Below are 25,410 nucleotides of genomic sequence, written 5' to 3'. Positions count from 1 at the left end.
TCGCTCACCTTCTAACTGGCCCTAAACTACCAATAGGTAGAACACCTAACTGGCCCTAAACTACCTATAGGTAGAACACCTTCTAACTGGCCCTAAACTACCTATAGGTAGAACACCTAACTGGCCCTAAACTACCTATAGGTAGAACACCTTCTAACTGGCCCTAAAACACCTATAGGTAGAACACCTTCTAACTAGCCCTAAACTACCTATGGGTAGAACACCTAACTGGCCCTAAACTACCTATAGGTAGAACACCTTCTAACTAGCCCTAAACTACCTATGGGTAGAACACCTAACTGGCCCTGAAACACCTATAGGTAGAACACCTTCTAACTAGCCCTAAACTACCTATGGGTAGAACACCTAACTGGCCCTAAACTACCTATAGGTAGAACACCTTCTAACTAGCCCTAAACTACCTATAGGTAGAACACCTTCTAACTGGCTCTGAAACACCTATAGGAAGAACACCTTCTAACTGGCCCTAAAACACCTATGGGTAGAACACCTAACTGGCCCTGAAACACCTATAGGAAGAACACCTTCCAACTTGCCCTAAAACATATATAGGTAGAACACCTAACTGGCCCTGAAACACCTTTAGGTAGAACACCTTCCAACTGGCCCTAAAACACCTATAGGTAGAACACCTTCCAACTGGCCCTAAAACATCTATAGGTAGAACACCTTCTAACTGGCCATAAAACACCTATAGGTAGAACACCTTCTAACTAGCCCGAAACTACCTATGGGTAGAACACCTAACTGGCCCTGAAACACCTATAGGAAGAACACCTTCCAACTGGCCCTGAAACACCTATAGGAAGAACACCTTCTAACTGGCCCTGAAACACCTATAGGTAGAACACCTAACTGGCCCTGAAACACCTATAGGTAGAACACCTTCTAACTGGCCCGAAAACACCTATGGGTAGAACACCTAACTGGCCCTGAAACACCTATAGGAAGAACACCTTCCAACTGGCCCTAAAACATATATAGGTAGAACACCTAACTGGCCCTAAAACATCTATAGGTAGAACACCTAACTGGCCCTAAAACACCTATAAGTAGAACACCTTCTAACTGGCCCTGAAACATATATAGTTAGAACACCTTCCAAATGGCCCTAAAACATCTATAGGTAGAACACCTAACTGGCCCTGAAACACCTATAGGAAGAACACCTTCCAACTGGCCTTGAAACACCTATAGGTAGAACACCTTCTAACTGGCCCTAAACCACCTATAGGTAGAACACCTTCTAACTGGCCCTAAAACACCTTCAGGTAGAACACCTAACTGGCCCTAAACTACCTATAGGTAGTTTAGGGCCAGTTGGAAGGTGTTCTACCTATAGGTGTTTTAGGGCCAGTTAGAAGGTGTTCTACCTATAGGTCTACCTTCTAACTGGCCCTAAAACACCTATAGGTAGAACATCTTCTAACTGCTCTAAACCACCTATAGGTAGAACAATGCAAAACAGTTCAATCTAAGCAAGCCTAATTATCTTATTGAGTGATAATTCACTTAAAATGTTTTTTTTCTTGTTTCTTTGTACCAAGCTTATATTAACCTAAGGCTTAATACAAGCAGTTGATCTTATTTCGAAATGTTTTACCTTAATCATCTTATAAGATATTTAGGCTTGCTTAGATTTCACTTTTTGCTGTGAAGTTACACTGTTTGACCAGAAGAGATGGCAAACATACTTTTAACAAAGCACACCTGTTAATTGAAATGCATTCCAGGTGACTACCTCATGAAGCTGGTTAAGAATATGCCAAGAGTTTGAAAAGCTGGCATCGAGGCAAAGGGTGGCTACTTTGAAGAATCTCAAATATAAAATATATTTTGATTTGTTTAATTAACCATTTTTTGGTTACTACATGATTCCATGTGTTATTTCATAGTTTTGATGTCTTCACTATTATTCTACAATGTAGATAATAGTAAAAATAAAGAAAAACCCTTTAATGAGTAGGTGTGTTCAAACTTTTGACTGGTACTGTAAATATATATAAAATAAAATATCATTGTATGCATTGATAGTAGTGATAAGCATAAGCTTTATGAGGAAAAAGGTGGTGAAGGCACTTTGATGTGCGTTTGTGTGTTAGTGATGCGCAGATTGACTCATAACCCGCAGTCCGCACCATTATATCCCTGGGGCAGGCGGGTTTAGGTCAGGCACGTGCACAGATCGGGCTCTACCTGTAAAGAGCACAGGCTCCTTTGCCCTTCCAGTCTCCAAAGTGCCCTTTTGGGTGGTGGTATAATTTCCCCCAAAATGTTCATTGCTGTTCAGGACCATTGCTGTTCAGTCGTCGCCAGGTTTTCCACCCCATCCATTGTTTGCGCCTGTTGATCTGCGCTGTACCGAGCTCACGCACCCAGTTGCGCCTTTTTCCCAGTCTATCTGAATGGAGATTGCTCGCGCCGGCCAGACCCTGGCGACAGGACTAAGTGACTAAGTGGGCAGTTGAAATCGGCTAGAGGGCACCATTTTTTGGGATCTTGCATTGGAATTATATTGAATGCTTATATAATCACACTATACCACAATAAACACAAAGTTCAAATGCCAAGATCATTGAGTGTTTTTGAAGTGACAGGTAGGCTACAGATTTCGTGCCAATCTCCACTGCGCTGTTTTGGTAATTAATATAGGCTTCAAGATAGATAGGGTAATTAACCAATTACAAACAGCCTATATGAATGCAACTGTCTTACCAACATAATGCAAACTCAATGCTTGAAGTAGTAGACTAGTTGTTCATGCATGCAAACAAAAATACTGAAGAGCAGTTAGAATACTGACACAACTGCGAATGTGAACGCATGAACCCGAGCAGGACAAAACAAAACATCAGATCTATAAAGGCATGACACCATCTATATGTACGCTAGTTACATTAACAGTAAACAAACGCAGCAAACAAAAGGCGAATGGAGATCCAAATAGACTACAGCCTACTAATGTGAGTGAGATGCAGCCTTTCACAGCTGTCTTGCCAAATAAATATATAGGCCAGCTTCAAACATGGAAAACCATGCCGCTTATGAGTTCAGCAACATGTTGTGATATGCCGCAATACACTTCTGTGAATCAAAGTATTCTCATTTTTGTCCCCTCAACATTATTCTCATATTTGCCCCCAACATTATTCTCATATTTCCCCCCAACAGTATTCTCATATTTGCCCCCAACAGTATTCTTATATTTGCCCCCAACAGTATTCTCATCTTTGCCCCCCCAACAGTATTCTCATCTTTGCTCCGCCCCCCCCACCCAACAGGGGGAATGAAACAACATTTCAATTTTTTGAGAATGTGGAAATTGTCCGTGTGTATTTAAAGAACAATCCTGTCGAATTTGTTTCATTTGGTGATCTCATGAAGGACAGTGCTTGTGTACACTTCTCAATTATGGGGTTTGCATCTGGTGGTTGTGTAAAATATATGATTGAATATGAAACTATTTGTGAGAAGATGTAATGTGATGTTAACCTTCTAAACGAGATACATGTTTTGATATAAAGCTTTAACTAGTCAGTGGCCACACCCCTGTGAGCCCAGACATCACAGAAGGCATCATGGAACTGCCCCTTCTTCCACAGAGTTATACTCCCGTGACAAAAACCCATGACAAAAATGACATTAGACCAGAAAATATGGAGCTGTCGCTACATGTTGAAATGGTTGGCAACTCTACAAAAGGACTAGACCAGAGAACGTGGAGACAAGGTCCCCAATTTGAAATGGCTAATAAATCTACAATTTAAAGAACAGTTATTCAGGCTGCAGCTGTTTAAATACTTTAGTCTGGTAAACTAAGAACATTTCCGAATGGTACTCTGAAGGATACATTATAACAACCTACACCTCAGACAGACTTTGATCTCTGGTGGACAAACCAGAGGCTTTCTGTCGACTGACTATCCAGCAGACGGACCGGCGACCACAGAGAGAGACAACAAAATATGTATTTTCGAATGAGCGGTTGTTCATGTTCAAATTATAGACATTTCCATGAGTGTAGTCAACTGTATGTACTTGAATCCACTCTGAATTTCCTGCTCTTGAGCGGCCCCCACCCCCTTTCCTTTGTCTACCAAGTCGTCATATCGGTTTTGTCCGGGACTTTTTCTTTGTTTCATGTAGTAACCAATGTATGACCTATTGTGCTTGTGTTTATGTAAATCTGTGATTGAAAAAGTTAGTTAGTAAAAAGATTATTAAGGTAATTTAAATATCGCTGATTCATGACTCTATGCTAGGGTTCGTGCGGATATCCAAGGGTTTGCAATGTTCAGTAATGACACAGATGAGGTAAAATTAATTAATAAGCAACTGTTTTGAAAATCTATGAATATATCTGAAGAGTTATATTTGGGAAATTGACACTTTATAAACAATATTTTCCATGGTGCCCCGACTTCCTAGTTAATTAAAGTTACATGATTAGTTTAATTGCGTAATTAAATTACACATAGATAATTGATTTGATAGTATACAGGCTTCACATTTAATGGTAGTCAACACTACGACACTTGTTAGATATTGCTGCACTGTCGAAACTAGAAGCACAAGCATTTTGCTACACTCGCAATAACATCTGCTAACCATGTGTATATGACTAATAACATTTGATTTGATTTTGGTGATTACATGAGTATGGAAAAAGCAAAAGGAACAAGCTCTGTGGCTTTAAAAACTTTGAAAGTACTAAAGTTATGGTTTTCAGATTAGGGCCCATCTCTGGAGTTGATTTGGAGGAGTCACATTTTATGGACAACATGTTGGGAATAGCTGGGGCACGTCGATTACTGTGACTGGAAAGAAGGAGGAAATGCTTTCTGTACTGTTGATGTTGAGTCTCCCGACACATGAAAAGCTGGGTACAGAACTTGTTCTCAACTAGCATACCTGGTTAAATAAAGGTGAAATAAAATAAATAAATAAAAAATATGAGATATGCGGTCCAAGCATATGTACAAAACCACTACAATGTCATAAATGGCCACGTGTCAAGTATTTGCAGATGGAATATCAGTGTTGAAGACGATGCACAATGCTGCAATTGTGATGGGAATCATGTTCCAGAGTTCACCCGATGCCATGTTAGGGTGAAGGTCAAAGTAACGAGGATCAAACCAATTTTAAAAATTGAGGAGACTGGATATCAACGTGAAAGCGACAAAAAAAATGCAATAAATGTTCAAGAGAAAAAAAGGGAACTGTATTATTTCATATTTGCGTGTTAATCTATCACATATAGTCCGGCTGACGGGTGAACTAACACCTGACCCACGCATTTTGTGTGTGTGATTGTATGTGTGTGTCTTCATGTACAGTATGTGTGTATGGTATAGCGCTGACCTGAACCGATGACCTTGCGGGTGCGCAGGAAGCTGATGGCCAGTCTCATGATGGAGGCTTTGTCCAGGTGGGAGCTGACGCTGTCTGGGAGGGGCAGCTGATTGGCCAGCTCGTAAAACACCTCCGTCTCCTTACTACGACGACAGCGTGCCGCGTCACGAGACCTCTCCTTACGCCGCTCCGAACTGTTCCTTGACAGGAAGAGAAGTCAGGTCAGGTGGAGAGGTCTTAGGTCAGATGAGCTATTGGCTACAGGTAGAAAGTTTATATCAAACATTGTTGGGTCAAATCCATTTCAATTCCAGTGAAATGAAGGTAGATCAAATTCCAATTATAAATGTTTCTTATTGAAAAGTCCTGAAGATAGTTAGAATTAGAATTTCAGTGTACTTCCTGAATTGACTGGAATGGTAAGGACCCCAACCCTGAACCCAACACTCCTGAATAATGTATTATTTAATTGCGTTATTTCTCTCAGGACCAGCACCAATCACCTGTTGAAGACAGTGAGTGGACACAAATGGGAAAACACATATAGGATATAATCATTGAGCTCAGCAACAAAAGAGACCCAAGTCTCAAGACTGTGTCTGTGTCTCAACTTCTTTATAGCTATGCAGATTTAGCATCTTTCCATATCGTAACATATCTTAACAGTCCACTAGTCTTTCTAAATCTTAATAATATAGTCCACTAGTCTATCTATATCTTAATATAGTCCACTAGACTTTCCATATCTTAATATAGTCCACTAGTCTTTCCACATCTTAATATAGTCCACTAGTCTTTCCATATCTTAATATAGTCCACTAGTCTTTCCATATCTTAATATAGTCCACTAGTCTTTCCATATCTTAATATAGTCCACTAGTCTTTACATATCTTAATATAGTCCACTAGTCTTTCTACATCTTAATATAGTCCTCCAGTATCTCGTCTTAATTAATATAGTCCACAAAACTTTCCATATCTAAATATAGTCGACTAGTCTTTCTACATCTTAAATATAGTCCACTAGTCTTTCTACATCTGTATATAGTCCACTAGTCTTTCCACATCATAATATAGTCCACTAGATATTCCACATCGTAATATAGTCCACTAGCCTATCATTATTTTAATATAATCCTCTAGACTTTCAATATCTTAAAAGAGTCCTCTAGAATTTCCATATCTTAACATAGTTCTCTAGTCTTTCCATCCACTAGTCTTTCTACATCTTAATATAGTCCACTAGTCGGCAGGGTAGCCTAGTGGTTAGAGCGTTGGACTAGTAACCGGAAGGTTGCAAGTTCAAACCCCGAGCTGACAACGTTCTGCCCCTGAACAGGCAGTTAACCTGCGTCATTGAAAATAAGAATTTATTCTTAACTGATCTTGCCTAGTAAAATAAAAAAATTATCTTTCCATATCTTAATATAGTCCACATCTTAATATAGTCCACTAGTCTTTCTACATCTTAATATAGTCCACTAGTCTTTCTACATCTTAATATAGTCCACTAGTCTTTCTACATCTTAATATAGTCCACTAGTCTTTCTACATCTTAATATAGTCCACTAGTCTTTCTACATCTTAATATAGTCCACTAGTCTTTCTACATCTTAATATAGTCCACTAGTCTTTCTACATCTTAATATAGTCCACTAGTCTTTCTACATCTTAATATAGTCCACTAGTCTTTCTACATCTTAATATAGTCCACTAGTCTTTCTACATCTTAATATAGTCCACTAGTCTTTCCATATATTAATATAATCCATGATTCTTTCCATATCTTAATATAGTCCACTTGTCTTTCCATATCTTAATTAATATAGTCCACTAGTCTTTCCATATATTAATATAATCCATGATTCTTTCCATATCTTAATATAGTCCACTTGTCTTTCCATATCTTAATTAATATAGTCCACTAGTCTTTCCATATATTAATATAATCCATGATTCTTTCCATATCTTAATATAGTCCACTTGTCTTTCCATATCTTAATATAGTCCACTTGTCTTTCCATATCTTAATAGTCCACTTGTCTTTCCATATCTTAATATAGTCCACTAGTCTTTCCATATCTTAATATAGTCCACTTGTCTTTCCATATCTTAATATAGTCCACTAGTCTTTCCAAATATTAAAATAATCCATGATTCTTTCTACATCTTAATATAGTCCACTAGTCTTTCTACATCTTAATATAGTCCACTAGTCTTTCTACATCTTAATATAGTCCTCTAGTCTTTCTACATCTTAATATAGTCCTCTAGTCTTTCCATATCTTAATATAGTCCACATCTTAATATAGTCCACTAGTCTTTCTACATCTTAATATAGTCCTCTAGTCTTTCTACATCTTAATATAGTCCTCTAGTCTTTTCATATCTTAATATAGTCCACTAGTCTTTCTACATCTTAATATAGTCCTCTAGTCTTTCTACATCTTAATATAGTCCTCTAGTCTTTCCATATCTTAATATAGTCCTCTAGTCTTTCCATATCTTAATATAGTCCTCTAGTCTTTCCATATCTTAATATAGTCCACTAGTCTTTCCATATCTTAATATAGTCCTCTAGTCTTTCCATATCTTAATATAGTCTACTAGTCTTTCCATATCTTAATATAGTCCACTAGTCTTTCTACATCTTAATATAGTCCTCTAGTCTTTCCATATCTTAATATAGTCCTCTAGTCTTTCCATATCTTAATATAGTCCACTAGTCTTTCCATATCTTAATATAGTCCACTAGTCTTTCTACATCTTAATATAGTCCTCTAGTCTTTCTACATCTTAATATAGTCCTCTAGTCTTTCCATATCTTAATATAGTCCACTAGTCTTTCTGCATCTTAATATAGTCCTCTAGTCTTTTTACATCTTAACATAGTCCTCTAGTCTTTCCATATCTTAATATAGTCCACTAGTCTTTCTGCATCTTAACATAGTCCTCTAGTCTTTCCATATCTTAATATAGTCCACTAGTCTTTCTGCATCTTAATATAGTCCTCTAGTCTTTCCATATCTTAATATAGTCCTCTAGTCTTTCCATATCTTAATATAGTCCACTAGTCTTTCTACATCTTAATATAGTCCTCTAGTCTTTTTACATCTTAACATAGTCCTCTAGTCTTTCCATATCTTAATATAGTCCACTAGTCTTTCTGCATCTTAATATAGTCCTCTAGTCTTTTTACATCTTAACATAGTCCACTAGTCTTTCTACATCTTAATATCATCTACTAGACTTTCCATATCTTAATATATTATTTTAGTCATTTGTCAATCATGTCCCTCAGTTTGTTACACAATCTCTGCTGGTTCTCATTTCCATCTACAATTGTGACAGACTGCAGATGTGATCATTGGGAACAGTGATGCTTAACTGACTTTTACTCACAATACTGTGAGACAGAGTGAAACAGAGGCAGTGAGGGGAAAGAGAGAAAGAGAGAGGGTAAAAACACTTGCTAAAGATGCATCCAAGTGCTGAACCCACTTCCTCTGTCTCAACAGTTTCCGTCAAGGAAAGCAGGTCAATGCCCAAACATTGTCACCACAAGCTTCTTAGCTTCTCTCACACACTCACACTCACTCTCTCTCTCTTTCTAGGACACAGACTATTTCTCATGAAAAGACAAAAGATTATTAGAGGCATTGTGCATACCAGAACATTCTCTTCTGACATCCCACAAAGACATAACTCTCTTTGCAACCACTCACAGATGGATTGGATTGAGATATCTTTGAGAGGTTTTTGGTGAGCAGAGAACACAGACAGACTCTTTAGTAGTCCATCATATGATAGGATTAGTGTCTTACACCCGAATAGTGCTTAGACTGAGTCCCACTCTCAGCCAACACACACACTGAATGAGAGAGAGAAATGGTGGGGGTGAGTCAGAGAGCACAGCAAACTTCAAGGGACAGGGAGTCCTGTAGGTGTTAGACCAACACAGAAGTGTACAGAGTTGCAAAAGCTGAGACACACAGACAAAACTGATGGTGTACTTTAGGCTACATCAACATATTCCAACACCAGAAAACTCAGCTACAGATATAGCGCAGGTACCAATTAAACTTTCTCTTCCTTCCAAAACAAACATTTGATTACAGAGCAACTTCAAAATAGCTGACTAACAATGCTGGTTGAGCACCCTTAATGTGAGATGTATCAAACTCAGCAGTCTCATTAAGTCAGGGAAGGTTGATTCTAGCTGTGTGTCAATGGGAGGTGAATTGTACCTCTAAACCCCTTCTCTACCAACCAGAGGATCGAACCACTCTAAACCCCTTCTCTACCAACCACAGGATTGACCCATTCTAAACACCTTCTCTACCAACCAGAGGATCGAACCACTCTAAACCCCTTCTCTACCAACCAGAGGATCGAACCACTCTAAACCCCTTCTCTACCAACCAGAGGATCAAACCACTCTAAACCCCTTCTCTACCAATCACAGGATCGAACCACTCTAAACCCCTTCTCTACCAACCAGAGGATCGAACCACTCTAAACCCCTTCTCTACCAACCACAGGATCGAACCACTCTAAACCCCTTCTCTACCAACCACAGGATCAAACCACTCTAAACCCCTTCTCTACCAACCAGAGGATCGAACCACTCTAAAGCCCTTCTCTACCAACCAGAGGATCGAACCACTCTAAACCTCTTCTCTACCAACCAGAGGATCGGACCACTATGCGGTTTAAACTCAAAGGCATAAAACATTTCAAATGGCAATCTTCAGGTCAGACAATGACAAAGCGGTCAGCTTTTTGGGTAAACAGCTGAGGGATGGGGCTGGAGTAAACCAACCACTCTCAAATTCATAGACAGGGCTCTGGATTTAGAAATCTCAGAAAAAAATATACACACGGTTTCAAAACCACAAGCAAATACAGAGTTAATACACCACATGACCAAAAGTATATGGACACCTGCTCGTCAAACATCTCATTCCAAAATCATAGGAATTAATATAGAGTTGGTCCCCCCTTTGCTGTTACAATAACCACCACTCTTCTGGGAAGCCTTTCCACTAGATGTTGGAACATTGCTGCGAGGACTTGCTTACATTCAGCCACAAAAGCATTAGTGAGGTCGGGCACTGATGTTGGGCGATTAGGCCTGGCACGGAGTCAGCATTCCAATTCATCCCAAAGGTGTTCGATGGGGTTGAGGTCAGGGCACTGTGCAGGTCAGTCAAGTTCTTCCACACCAATCTCTACAAACCATTTCTATATGGACCTTGCTTTGTGCACGGGGGCATTGCCATGCTGAAACAGGAAAGGGCCTTCTCCTTTACTGTTGCCACAAAGTTGGAAGCACATAATCGTCTAGAATGTCATTGTATGCTGTAGCATTAATATTTCCCTTCACTGGAACTAAGGGGCCAAGCACAAACAATGACAAACAGCCCCAGACCATTATTCCCCCTCTACCAAACTTTACAGTTGGCACTATGCATTGGGGCAGATAGCGTTCTCCTGGCATCCGCCAAACCCAGATTCGTCCATCGGACTGCAAGATGGTGAAGCTTGGCATTGTGCATGGTGATCTTAGGCTCTTGTGCGGATTCTCGGCCATAGAAACCCATTTCTTGAAGCTCCTGATGACCGTTCTTGTGCTGACGTTGCTTCCAGAGGCCGTTTGGAACTCAGTGGTGAGTGTTGCAACCGAGGACAGATGATTTTTACGCGCTACGCGCTTTAGAACTCAGTGGTTCCATTCTGTGATTTTATGTGGCCTACCACATCCTGGCTGAGCCATTGTTGCTCCAGCACTTCTTGACAGGGGCAGCTGTAGCGGGGCAGAATTTTGATGAACTGACTTGTTGAAAAGGTAGCATCCTATAACGGTGCCACAATGAAAGTCACTGAGCTCTTCAGTAAGGCCATTCTACTGCCAATGTTTATCTGTAGAGATTGCATGACTTTGTGCGTGATTTTATACACCTGTCAACAACGTCTGTGGCTGAAATAGCCGATTGCAGTCATTTGAAAGGGTGTGCACATATATATATATATATATATATATATAAAAGTATATATATATATATATATATATATATATATATATATATATAAAAAGTATATATATATATATATATATATATATATATATATATATATATATATATATATATATATATATATATATATATATATATATATATATATATATACATATATATATATAAAGTATATATATATATATATATATATACTTTTATATATATATATATATATATATATATATATATATATATATATATAAAAGTATATATATATATATATATATATACTTTTATATATATATATATATATATATATATATATATATATATATATACTTTTATATATATATATATATATATATATATATATATATATACTTTTATATATATATATATATATATATATATATATATATATATATATATATATATATATATATATATATATATATATATATATATATATATATATATATATATATATATATATATATAAAAGTATATATATATATATATATATATATATATATATATATAAAAGTATATATATATATATATATATATATATATATATATATATAAATATATATATATATATATATATATATATATATATATATATAAAAGTATATATATATATATATATATATATTATATATATATATATATATATATATATATATATATATATATATATATATATATTATATAAAGTATATATATATATATATATATAAAGTATATATATATAAAAGTATATATATATATATATATATATATATATATATATATATAATATATATATATACACTTTTATATATATATATATATATATATAAAAGTATATATATATATATATAAAATATATATATATATATATATAAAAGTATATATATATATATATATATAAAAGTATATATATATATATATATATATATATATAAAAGTATATATATATATATATATATATTATAAAAGTATATATATATATTATAAAAAGTATATATATATATATATATATATATATATATATATATATATATATATATATATATATATACTTTTATATATATATATATATATATATATATATACTTTTATATATATATATATATATATACTTATATATATATATATATATACTTTTTATAATATATATATATATATATATATACTTTATATATATATATATATATATATATATATATATAAAAGTATATATATATATATATATATATATATATATATATATTATAAAAGTATATATATATATATATATATAAAAGTATATATATATATATATATATATATAAATAAAAGTATATATATATATATATTTTTATATATATATATATAAATAAAAGTATATATATATTTTTTTATATATATATATATAAATAAAAAGTATATATATATATATAAATAAAAAGTATATATATATATATATATATATATATATATATATATATATATATATATATATATATATATATATATATATATATATATATATATATATATATATATATATATATAGTATATATATATATATATATATATAGTGTATATCCCCATTCCAGTGAGCACAGAGTTAATATATATCCCCATTCCAGTGAACAAAGAGTTAATATATCCCCATTCCAGTGAACAAAAGGTTCACATATCCCCATTCCAGTAAGCACAGAGATAATATATCCCCATTCCAGTGAGCACAGAGTTAATATATCCCCATTCCAGTGATCAAAAAGTTCATATATCCCCATTTCATTGAACAAAAAGTTAATATATCCCCATTCCAGTGAGCACAGAGTACATACATCCCCATTCCAGTGAGCACAGAGTACATATATCCCCATTCCAGTGAGCACAGAGTACATATATCCCCATTCCAGTGAGCACAGAGTACATATATCCCCATTCCAGTGAGCACAGAGTACATATATCCCCATTCCAGTGAGCACAGAGTACATATATCCCCATTCCAGTGAGCACAGAGTTAATATATCCCCATTCCAGTGAGCACAGAGTTAATATATCTCCATTCCAGTGAGCACAGAGTACATATATCCCCATTCCAGTGAGCACAGAGTTAATATATCCCCATTCCAGTGAGCACAGAGCTAATATATCCCCATTCCAGTGAGCACAGAGTTAATACAGTGGGGCAAAAAAGTATTTAGTCAGCCACCAATTGTGCAAGTTCTCCCACTTAAAAAGATGAGAGAGGCCTATAATTTTCATCAAAGGTACACTTCAACTATGACAGACAAAATGAGAAAAAAAATACAGAAAATCACATTGTAGGATTTTTTATGAATTTATTTGCAAATTATGGTGGAAAATAAGTATTTGGTCACCTACAAACAAGCAAGATTTCTGGCTCTCACAGACCTGTAACTTCTTCTTTAAGAGGCTCCTCTGTCCTCCACTCATTACCTGTTTTAATGGCACCTGTTTGAACTTGTTATCAGTATAAAAGACACCTGTCCACAACTTCAAACAGTTACACTCCAAACTCCACTATGGCCAAGAACAAAGAGCTGTCAAAGGACACCAGAAACAGAATTCTAGACCTGCACCAGGCTGGGAAGACTGAATCTGCAATAGGTAAGCAGCTTGGTTTGAAGAAATCAACTGTGGGAGCAATTATCAGGAAATGGAAGACATACAAGACCACTGATGATCTCCCTCGATCTGGGGCTCCACGCAAGATCTCACCCCTTGGGGTCAAAATGATCACAAGAACGGTGAGAAAAAATCCCAGAACCACACGGGGGGACCTAGTGAATGACCTGCAGAGAGCTGGGACCAAAGTAACAAAGCCTACCATCAGTAACACACTACGCCACCAGGGACTCAAATCCTGCAGTGCCAGACGTGTCCCCCTGCTTAAGCCAGTACATGTTCAGGCCCGTCTGAAGTTTGCTAGAGAGCATTTGGATGATCCAGAAGAAGATTGGGAGAATGTCATATGGTCAGGTGAAACCAAAATATAACTTTTTGGTAAAAACTCAACTCGTCGTGTTTGGAGGACAAAGAATGCTGAGTTGCATCCAAAGTACACCATACCTACTGTGAAGCATGGGGGTGGAAACATCATGCTTTGGGGTTGTTTTTCTGCAAAGGGACCAGGACGACTGATCCGTGTAAAGGAAAGAATGAATGGGGCCATGTATCGTGAGATTTTGAGTGAAAACCTCCTTCCATCAGCAAGGGCATTGAAGATGAAACGTGGCTGGGTCTTTCAGCATGACAATAATTCCAAACACACCGCTGTGGCAACGAAGGAGTGGCTTCGTGGAGGAGGAGATCTGCATGGAGGAATGGGCCAAAATACCAGCAACAATGTGTGAAAACCTTGTGAAGACTTACAGAAAACGTTTGACCTCTGTCATTGCCAACAAAGGGTATATAACGAAGTATTGAGATAAACTTTTGTTATTGACCAAATACTTTCCACCATAATTTGCAAATAAATTCATTAAAAATCCTACAATGTGATTTTCTGGATTTTTTTTCTCATTTTGTCTGTCACGATGAAAATTACAGGCCTCTCTCATCTTTATAAGTAGGAGAACTTGCACAATTGGTGGATGACTAAATACTTTTTTCCCCCACTGTATATCCCCATTCCAGTGATCAAGATGTTCATATATTCCCATTCCAGTGAACAAAAAGTTAATATATACCCATTTCATTGAACAAAAAGTTAATATATCCCCATTTCATTGAACAAAAAGTTAATATATCCCCATTCCAGTGAACAAAAAGTTAATATATCCCCATTCCAGTGAACAAAAAGTGAATATATCCCCATACTAGTGAACACAGCACTGGCTGATATAATAGTACTGGAATGTACTTCCTCCCTTGTTTTTTGTTGTTGTTTATAAACTCTAACCCCTAGCCTCTGATCTCTTCTGAATTCACAATATAATTCCAAACTAGCCCAGAACCACATATATATGTAGTAGTGTGTATTGAAGCACATCAAAAAATAATACTGTGTGCAGAACCCAAGCCTTGATTTAAAAAAGAGAAAGGGTTGAGTCTGACAAAAGAGGAGGAGAGGAGAGGCTGCCAAACAGCTACAATTACACTAAACCGCAAAATAAAGGGTGAGTTAAGATGGGGTGGTTAAACTAGATCAGGTGAAAGTACCGCGGGATAAAGAAAGAGTATATAGTCTTGGAAGTGATGGTTAGAGGATGTAATCAGCTTTGTTTCCTTTGACTCAAAGTCAGGGCCTTGGAGTGTTGTCTGCCCAGGCAGGGATGTGGTCTGCGGCGGTGCTATTGGGGCATGGCGTGTGGCACAAGGAGGGTGAACTCTGTGTGCCCTGTGCCCTGGTACACCACAGCTAAAGTACACACACACACACACACACACACACACACACACACACACACACACACACACACACACACACACACACACACACACACACACACACACACACACACACACACACACACACACACACACACACACACACACACACACACACACACACACGTAAATATGTTGTATGTTCAGCAGTTAGAGGTTTGACTTTCTGTGGCTTTTAAAAGCCACAAGATAAGAGTACGGATAAACTGCCAAGAGAAACATTGAATAAAATAGCAAACTTGCTGAAAACTAAACAAAGCAAAATAATCCTTTACACTGATTTCAAGTTTTATTCAATCAGTTCACTCTGTGTATTATTTATTTGGTTTCCTTTCTGTCAGTCACTCGGTAAAACAAACTATGGGGAGTATAATCTTAATCACCTGAAGAAAACTGAAATCAAAACCAAAGGGCCAATAGTTGCCGAGCTCACCCACCTTCCCCACCTTTATGGCTATAATACCAGGGCTCGCATTCATTTCCTCAATTCTTCACTCTTCGGCTCGTCTGAAGGAATAACGTGTCATGCAATTGTCAAACTTTTCAAGACGAGGCTACTTTAGTAGTCAGTTAGTCAGGCTGACTAACTGAATAAAACAACAGTCCCTGCAGCGAAGATCCTCCAGGTTTGGGAGAAGGTATTTATCTCCTGTCCCTGCAGCGTTGAAGTGTCGCTTATCCCCTGTTTAAAGGTTTTGCAAATGAGCTAAAGGCGACCTGGGATTCCCCTCACTTAGCCAGCCTGGTGCTAGTAGGTTATGGTGAGTTCAGGAATGTAGATGGTATGGAGGAGATGGGGATTGTTTGCACAATGCTGATGGGTAGAATGGTGGCAAATTACTTACCTTCAGCGGCTAACAAGGGGGCTAATCCTAGCAGGGTTATTCCAAATAAACAGTGCCGGTTCTCAGCGGATCTGCTGGAAAAGTTGTACCAGGCCGAGGGTGTGGCGGCCCAGTCGTTGCATGTGGTCACAATGCTGCAGATCTATCTTATTGATTTGCTGCAGGAGCTGAATAAGACCGTGGAGGTGGTCCAGTTTCAGAGCTTCTCTACGAAATCTCTGCTACGGCTGATTTTGTGCTGCTTCTGTCCCACTGTACTCTCCTGGCTGTGGGGAAACGTACGGGGGCGACAGTGGTGGCTTAACGGCACCTCTGGCTGCCATTGTCCCTGATTCCTGTGATGGACAGACGAGTGTATTTGGATGAGCCAGTAACTCCAACAAGGTTGTTTGGCTCGGCTATGGAGTACTTCCATTTTGATTGCTATGCATATGGACGCTTTACCATTGCCATCAGTTGATCAAGGTATCCCCATCGTGCCTAAGGGTGTTGACTCCTTGGAGGGACCCACGACTGCTGTTGCTGGGAGTTCTCATGGGCCGGGTAGTGTCTTGCAGTGTGATCATGACAGACGCATCTTTACTGCGATGGGAGCGCTGTGTGTGGGCTACTCGGATAGAGGGATTTGGTCAACAGCGCAAAGTGCAGCATGTGTCGCTAAGATCCGACAACAGGACAATGGTGGCATACATCCAGAGCCAGGAAGGACATGGCCTCTCTTTCCTAAACCTGGCCCGTTATCTGTTCGTACGGAGCTGTTCTCATTTCCTGCCGCTTAGGGCGACGTACCTTTCCGGATCTAACAACGTGGGTGCGGAACTACTTTCCGGGGGAAACAAATGATAATCCCACTAAGTGCAAACCAGATGGGATGGCGTAAAACTGCAGAATGCTGTGGTAGCCATGGTGGTTAAGTGTGCCTTGAATTCTAAATAAATCTCAGACCGTGTCACCAGCAAAGCACCCCACACCATCACACCTCCTCCTCCATGCTTCACGGTTGGAAACACACATGCGGAGATTCACCTACTCTGCATCTCACAAAGACATGGCGGTCGGAATCAAAAATGTCAAATTTGCACTCATCAGACCAAAGGACTTCCACAGGTCTAATGTCCATTGCTCAAGAAAGGCCCAAGAAAGTATCTTCTTCTTACTGGTGTCCCTTAGTAGTGGTTTCTTTGCAGCATTCAAACCATGAAGGCCTGATTTACACAGTCTCCTCCAAACCGTTGCTATTGAGATGTGTCTGTTACTTGAACTCTGTGAAGCATTTATTTGGCCTGCAATTTCTGAGGCTGGTAACTCTAATGAACTTATCCTCTGCGGCAGAGGTGAGTCTGGGTCTTCCTTTCCTGTGGAGGTCCCCATGAGAGCCAGTTTCATCATAGAACTTGATGCTTTTTTGCAACTGCACTTGAAGAAACTTTCAATGTTCCTGACATTTTCCAGATTGACTGACCTTCTTAAAGTAATTATGGATCATTTTTCTTTGCTTATTTGATCTGTTCTTGCCATAATATACATTTGTTTATTTTTATTTCACTATTATTTAATTAAAACTTCTTAGGGTTAGGCCCCTTTTTTCTCAATGCCTGCCTGAATGACATGCCCACAGTAAACTGCCTGTTGCTCAGGGCCTGAAGCCAGGATATGCATGTAATTGGTACCATTGGAAAGAAAACACTTTGAAGTTTATAGAAATATTAAAAAGGATTTAGGAGAATATATCACAATAGATATGGTAGGAGAAAATCCAAAGAAAAACCAACCGGATTTTTCTTTTTTGAGAGACCATCCCCTTGCAATGGCAAGTATAACGTATAAAGTATAAAATTAGCTCCCTGGATGCAATTCCTATGGCTTGCACAGGGTGTCAGCAGTCTATGTTCAATGTCTATGTTCAAGGCTTGTAACTTCAAAAACGGATAAGAAATAACAGTTTTAGTAAAAGGACATAGTCTTGGAAATTTGTCTTTGCCCACACCATGAAGACAGGACGCACCTGCTAAAATCAATTTCCTATTGAACATACTTCTTTCTGTAAGAAGTATTATTCTTTGATTACATTTTAGGGTATCTGAGGAGTAAATAGAAACGCAATTTGACTTGTTGAAACAAAATTAGGGGTAGATTTTCGAATTCATTTCTATGCATGTTGAATGAGAGGATTACTCAAAACGATGCCACCAACTAAACTGACTTTTTGGTATATAAAGAAGTATTTATCTAACAAAACAACACTACATGTTATAGCTGGGACCATTTGGATGACAAATCAGAGGAAGATTTTCCAAAAGGAAGTGAATATTTAATCACTATTTGTGAGTTTATGAAACCTGTGCCGGTGGAAAAATATTTTGATGTGGGGCGCCGTCCTCAAACAATCGCATGGCATTTGCTGTAATACCTACTGTAAGTCGGACAGTGCAGTTAGATTAACAAGAATTTAAGCTTTCAATCGATATAAGACACTTATAAGTACCTAAATGTTTAATATCCATAATTTTTATGATTATTTATTTGAATTGTGCACCCTCCAGTTTCACCAGGTAGGCTAGTTGAGAACAAGTTCTCATTTACAACTACAACCTGGCCAAGATAAAGCAAAGCAGTGTGACACAAACAACACAGAGGTACACATGGGATAAAAAAACGTAGTCAACAACACAATAGCAAAATCTATACACAGAGTGTGCAAATGAGGTAAGATACGGGAGGAAAGGTAAAAAATAGGCCATAGTGGTGAAATAATTACAATTTAGCAATTAAAACACTGGAGTGATAGATGTGCAGAAGATGAATGTTCAAGTAAAGATATTGGGGTGCAAAGGAGAAAAAAAACAAAAAACAATATGGGGATGAGGTAGTTGGGTGGGCCATTTACAGGCTGTGTACAGGTGCAATGATCGGTAAGCTGCTCTGACAGCTGATGCTTAAAGTTAGTGAGGGAGATATGAGCCTCTAGCTTCAGTGATTTTTGCAATTCATTCCAGTCATTGGCAGCAGATAACTGGAAGGAAAGGCGGCCAAAGTAGGAGTTGGCATTGGGGATGACCAGTGAAATATACCTGCTGGAGCGCGTGCTACAGGTGCGTACTGCTATGGTGACCAATGAGCTGAGATAAGGCGGGGCTTTACTGAGCAAAGAGTAATAGATGACCTGGAGCCAGTGGGTTTGGCCACGAATATGAAGCGAGGGCCAGCCAATGAGAGCATACAGGTTGCAGTGGTGGGAATTATATGGGGCTTTGGTGATAAAATGGATGGCACTGTGATAGACTGCATCCAATTTGCTGAGTAGAGTGTTGGAGGCTATTTTGTAAACAACATCGCCGAAGTCAAGGATCGGTAGGACAGTCAGTTTTACGAGGGTACGTTTGGCAGCATGAGTGAAGGATGCTTTGTTGCGAAATAGGAAGCTGATTCTAGATTACATTTTGGATTGGAGATGCTTAATGTGAGTCTGGAAGGAGAGTTTACAGTCTAACCAGACACCTAGGTATTTGTAGTTGTCCACATATTCTAACTCAGAACCGTCCAGAGTAGTGATGCTGGACGGGTAGATGTGGGCAGCGATCGGCTGAAGAGCATGCATTTAGTTTTACTTGCATGTAAGAGCAGTTGGAGGCAACGGAAGGAGAGTTGTATGGCATTGAAGCTCGTCTGGAGGTTAGATAACACAGTGTCCAAAGAAGGGCCAGAAGTATACCGAAATGCTGTCATCTGCGTAGAGGTGGATCAGGGAATCACCAGCAGCGAGAGCGACATCATTGGTGTATACAGAGAAAAGAGTCGGCCCGAGGATTGAACCCTATGGCACCCCCATAGAGACTGCCAGAGGTCCTGACAACAGGCCCTCCGATTTGACACACTGAACTCTGTCTGCGAAGTAGTTGGTGAACCAGGCGAGGAGGTCATTTGGGAAACCAAGACTGTTGAGTCTGCAGATAAGAATGCGGTGATTGACAGAGTCGAAAGCCTATGTCAGGTCGATGAATACAGATGCACAGTATTGTGTCTTATCAATGGCAGTTATGATATCGTTTAGGACCTTGAGCGTGGCTGAGGTGCACCCATGACCAGCTTGGGTGAAACCCGATTGCATAGCGGAGAAGGTACTGTAGGATTCGAAATGGTCGGTGATCTGTTTGTTAACTTGGCTTTCGAAGACCTTAGAAAGGCAGGATAGGATAGATATAGGTCTGTAGCAGTTTGGGTCTAGAGTGTCTCCCCCTTTGAAGAGGGGGATGACCGCAGCAATCTTTGGGGATCTCAGACGATATGAAAGGGAGGTTGAACAGGCTAGTAATAGGGGTTGCAGCAATTTCGGTGGATAATTTTTGACAGAGAGGGTTCATGTTCTAGCCCGGCTGATTTGTAGGGTCCAGATTTTACAGCTCTTTCAGAATATCAGCTATCTGGATATGGGTGAAGAAGGGCAAGTTGCTGTGAGGGGTGCATGGCTGTTGACCGGGGTAGGGGTAGCCAGGTAGAAAGCATGGCGAGCCGCAGAAAAATGCTTTTTGAAATGATCAATTATCATGGATTTATCGGTAGTGACAGTGTTTCCTAGCCTCAGTGCAGTGGGCAGCTGGGAGGAGGTGCTGTTCTTCTCCATGGACTTTACAGTGTCCCAGAACTTTTGGGAGTTTGTGCTACAGGATGCAAATTTCTGTTTGAAAAAGATAGCCCTTTCTTTCCTAACTGCCTGTGTATATTGGTTCCTAACTTCCCTGAAAAGTTGCATATCGCAGGGGCTATTCGATGCTAATGCAGTACACCACATGATGTTTTTGTGCTGGTCAAGGGCAGTCAGGTCTGAAGTGAACCAGGGGCTATATCTGGTCCTTGTTAAAAACAATTGAATGGGGCATGCTTTTTTAAGATGGTGAGGAAAGCACTTTTAAGTTTATAACCAGGCATCCTCTACTGACGGAGTGAGGTTAATGTCCTTAGAAATGCCTGTTTGCTGAAGGGATTTAGGGAGCGCTTGACAGTGATGGGCGGTTTGACAGTGATGAGCGGTTTGACAGTGATGGGCGGTTTGACAGTGATGAGCGGTGTGACAGTGATGGGCGGTTTGACAGTGATGGGCGGTTTGACAGTGATGAGCGGTGTGACAGTGATGACCGGTGTGACAGTGATGAGCAGTGTGACAGTGATGAGCGGTTTGACAGTGATGAGCGGTGTGACAGTGATGAGCGGTGTGACAGTGATGAGCGGTTTGACAGTGATGGGCAGTTTGACAGTGATGGGCGGTTTGACAGTGATGAGCGGTGTACAGTGATGACCGGTGTGACAGTGATGAGCGGTGTGACAGTGATGGGCGGTTTGACAGTGATGGGCGGTTTGACAGTGATGAGCGGTGTGACAGTGATGACCGGTGTGACAGTGATGAGCGGTGTGACAGTGATGAGCGGTTTGACAGTGATGAGCGGTGTGACAGTGATGAGCGGTGTGACAGTGATGAGCGGTTTGACAGTGATGAGCGGTGTGACAGTGATGAGCGGTGTGACAGTGATGAGCGGTGTGACAGTGATGAGCGGTTTGACAGTGATGAGCGGTGTGACAGTGATGAGCGGTGTGACAGTGATGAGCGTTTTGACAGTGATGAGCGGTTTGACAGTGATGAGCGGTTTGACAGTGATGAGCGGTGTGACAGTGATGAGCGGTTTGACAGTGATGAGCGGTTTGACAGTGATGAGCGGTGTGACAGTGATGAGCGGTTTGACAGTGATGAGCGGTTTGACAGTGATGAGCGGTGTGACAGTGATGAGCGGTTTGACAGTGATGAGCGGTTTGACAGTGATGAGCGGTGTGACAGTGATGAGCGGTTTGACAGTGATGAGCGGTGTGACAGTGATGAGCGGTTTGACAGTGATGAGCGGTTTGACAGTGATGAGCGGTTTGACAGTGATGAGCGGTGTGACAGTGATGAGCGGTGTGACAGTGATGAGCGGTTTGACAGTGATGAGCGGTTTGACAGTGATGAGTGATGAGCGGTGTGACAGTGATGAGCGGTTTGACAGTGATGAGCGGTTTGACAGTGATGAGCGGTTTGACAGTGATGAGCGGTGTGACAGTGATGAGCGGTTTGACAGTGATGAGCGGTGTGACAGTGATGAGCGGTGTGACAGTGATGAGCGGTTTGACAGTGATGAGCGGTGTGACAGTGATGAGCGGTGTGACAGTGATGAGCGGTTTGACAGTGATGAGCGGTTTGACAGTGATGAGCGGTGTGACAGTGATGAGCGGTTTGACAGTGATGAGCGGTTTGACAGTGATGAGCGGTTTGACAGTGATGAGCGGTGTGACAGTGATGAGCGGTTTGACAGTGATGAGCGGTTTGACAGTGATGAGCGGTGTGACAGTGATGAGCGGTTTGACAGTGATGAGTGGTTTGACAGTGATGAGCGGTGTGACAGTGATGAGCGGTTTGACAGTGATGAGCGGTGTGACAGTGATGAGCGGTTTGACAGTGATGAGCGGTGTGACAGTGATGAGCGGTGTGACAGTGATGAGCGGTTTGACAGTGATGAGCGGTTTGACAGTGATGAGCGGTGTGACAGTGATGAGCGGTTTGACAGTGATGAGCGGTTTGACAGTGATGAGCGGTGTGACAGTGATGAGCGGTGTGACAGTGATGAGCGGTTTGACAGTGATGAGCGGTTTGACAGTGATGAGCGGTTTGACAGTGATGAGCGGTGTGACAGTGATGAGCGGTGTGACAGTGATGAGCGGTGTGACAGTGATGAGCGGTGTGACAGTGATGAGCGGTTTGACAGTGATGAGCGGTGTGACAGTGATGAGCGGTGTGACAGTGATGAGCGGTGTGACAGTGATGAGCGGTGTGACAGTGATGAGCGGTGTATGTTCCCATTGTATGTTATACAGAGTCACCGACTGAAAGGGAAGGTACAGTTATGAATATAACTACTGTTCCCTGAAGGAGGAAACCATGCATAACATAATTTGGCCCCGCGCCGTTAGGGTGTTTGGACTTGCTGAAGAGCGGTACTGAATTGATGAAATTATCAGTTTTCAGGTAATTATTATTGGTCATTAACTCCCTATTGTATGTTATACCTCGTTCCCTCCTTCAGGGAACTGTAGTGATATTCATAACTGTACATTTTCACTGAGAGATTTATTTTGGTCTTGGCAAAGGTCAAATTCAAAATGATCTTCAAGTTCTGCCGGGACTTTGATGAATGGCAGGAAATCACTCAAAGGGTGGCAAGACTGATCTGAGGTGGATTTGGACTGAGAGTGGTGGCACCCCTTTACTTTTTTCCAGACCAGGTCTTGTTCTGTTTCCTCTATCAGTGAACAGGACTGTGGTGTTCTGAAGAGGTGGTGCTTGGGTCCACGCCAGGGTAAGGAGCTCAGACGTCCGAGTCTTTCACCACAATAGGATTCCCTATGTGCCAACATTAACAGAAACACTCCCCCCTCTCTCCACCCCTACACTCCTCCTTCCTCCATCCTCACTCTCTTGTCCTATTTGTCAGAAAATACATCACCATGAAGCTGGTTTCCACAGAGACCGCCTTGGATGCAACGGTGTCACAGAGGCTATGTTCTAAAAATGGGCTGCGGCAAGCAGACATAGTCCTTTCCTGTGTTGTATCCCATCGGCCAAAGGAAGATGACGGAGCAGGCTTCCCTCTGGGTGGATTTCACAGTAGTATGATGTTATATTGCTTCATTACATATTAATAGCATACTGTTAGCTTGCTTCATTACATATCAATAGCATACTGTTGTCTTGCTTCATTACATACCTTGTCTTGCTTCATTACATACCTTGTCCTACTATCTGTATTTTTTGGCGCCTCAAACAGACAAACATTTATTCTAAAGTCATCATGTTCTAATCTATGGTTGGGAGCGAGCTATCAATTAGAAACCTTGCCATGGCCATGCACTTTGACCTCTTTCAGACAATTCAAAGGGGATTTCAACTGGGGGCAATGGAAATGTGTAGTGAAGGGCTACTGTGGGTCCTTATCTTATCGAGGTATTTTTATACTAACCCGTGTCATGTAAATTATCCCAGAGGTCTGGCCTCATTAACCCTGGTCATGTGATTTAACCAGTGTCCACTACTCACTATCTGGCTACTATCAGTGTGGGTTTGTGTGCGTGTGCATGCATTTGTGTGTGTGTGTGCGTGTGCGTGCATTCGTGTGTGTGTGTGTGTGTGTCTGTATGCGTGTGTGTGCGCAGCTATTGGTGCCACTGTTTGATAGTCTGGCCTATTGTTACTGCTCAGTCCCAGTGGAAGATCCAGGATATGAAACAATGGAGTCCCAGCACTGTTCGGGCACTGAGCCTCCCAATGTACTCAATGACCCCTCCCACTCACAACCAGGAGACAGTAGCCAATACAGACACATCCATCCACCGAAGAGTTCAGTTCAAACGGTCTAAACCCCAATCATCAGATGACCCTTAAACCCAACTACCCAACAGTCCATAAAGTCTACAGTCTGAACCGCAGTTGGTCAATACGTCAACCAAGTTGACAGTGAGCTCCGCTTCAACCCTGACATCCACGGCTGGCCAACTGGCCACTACTTAGAATCCCTAAGAGTCTATCTTTATTTTTATTTTTAAATTTGACCTTTATTTATACAGGTTTTTTCACATTGAGATAATATCTCTTTTCCAAGAGAGACCTGGTCCAATAGCAGCAAAGGGAACAACGTTTCAGACAAAACAACTTACATACACTAACTTAACATTAAACAAAACTATAAACACACATACAG

General features: G+C 39.8%; 1 protein-coding gene across 2 annotated transcripts in view; it reads right to left on the bottom strand.

Moving 5' to 3' along the window:
- LOC112260055 (endothelial PAS domain-containing protein 1) overlaps positions 1–25,410 on the bottom strand; it is an 87,858-nt gene that overhangs the window by 33,893 nt on the left and 28,555 nt on the right. Inside the window, exon 2 of one of the 2 annotated variants that reach the window (XM_024434856.2) lies at positions 5,386–5,576. In XM_024434856.2, the coding sequence (XP_024290624.1) occupies positions 5,386–5,576 (191 nt within the window). The remainder of the gene's footprint in view (positions 1–5,385; positions 5,577–25,410) is intronic. The other variant, XM_024434863.2, reaches the window with a different exon arrangement.

The sequence above is a fragment of the Oncorhynchus tshawytscha genome, linkage group LG01, assembly GCF_018296145.1.
Source record: "Oncorhynchus tshawytscha isolate Ot180627B linkage group LG01, Otsh_v2.0, whole genome shotgun sequence".
Classification (NCBI taxonomy): domain Eukaryota; kingdom Metazoa; phylum Chordata; class Actinopteri; order Salmoniformes; family Salmonidae; genus Oncorhynchus; species Oncorhynchus tshawytscha.
Note: the sequence above shows the minus strand (reverse complement) of the source record. Positions and strands in the feature narration are given on the sequence as shown.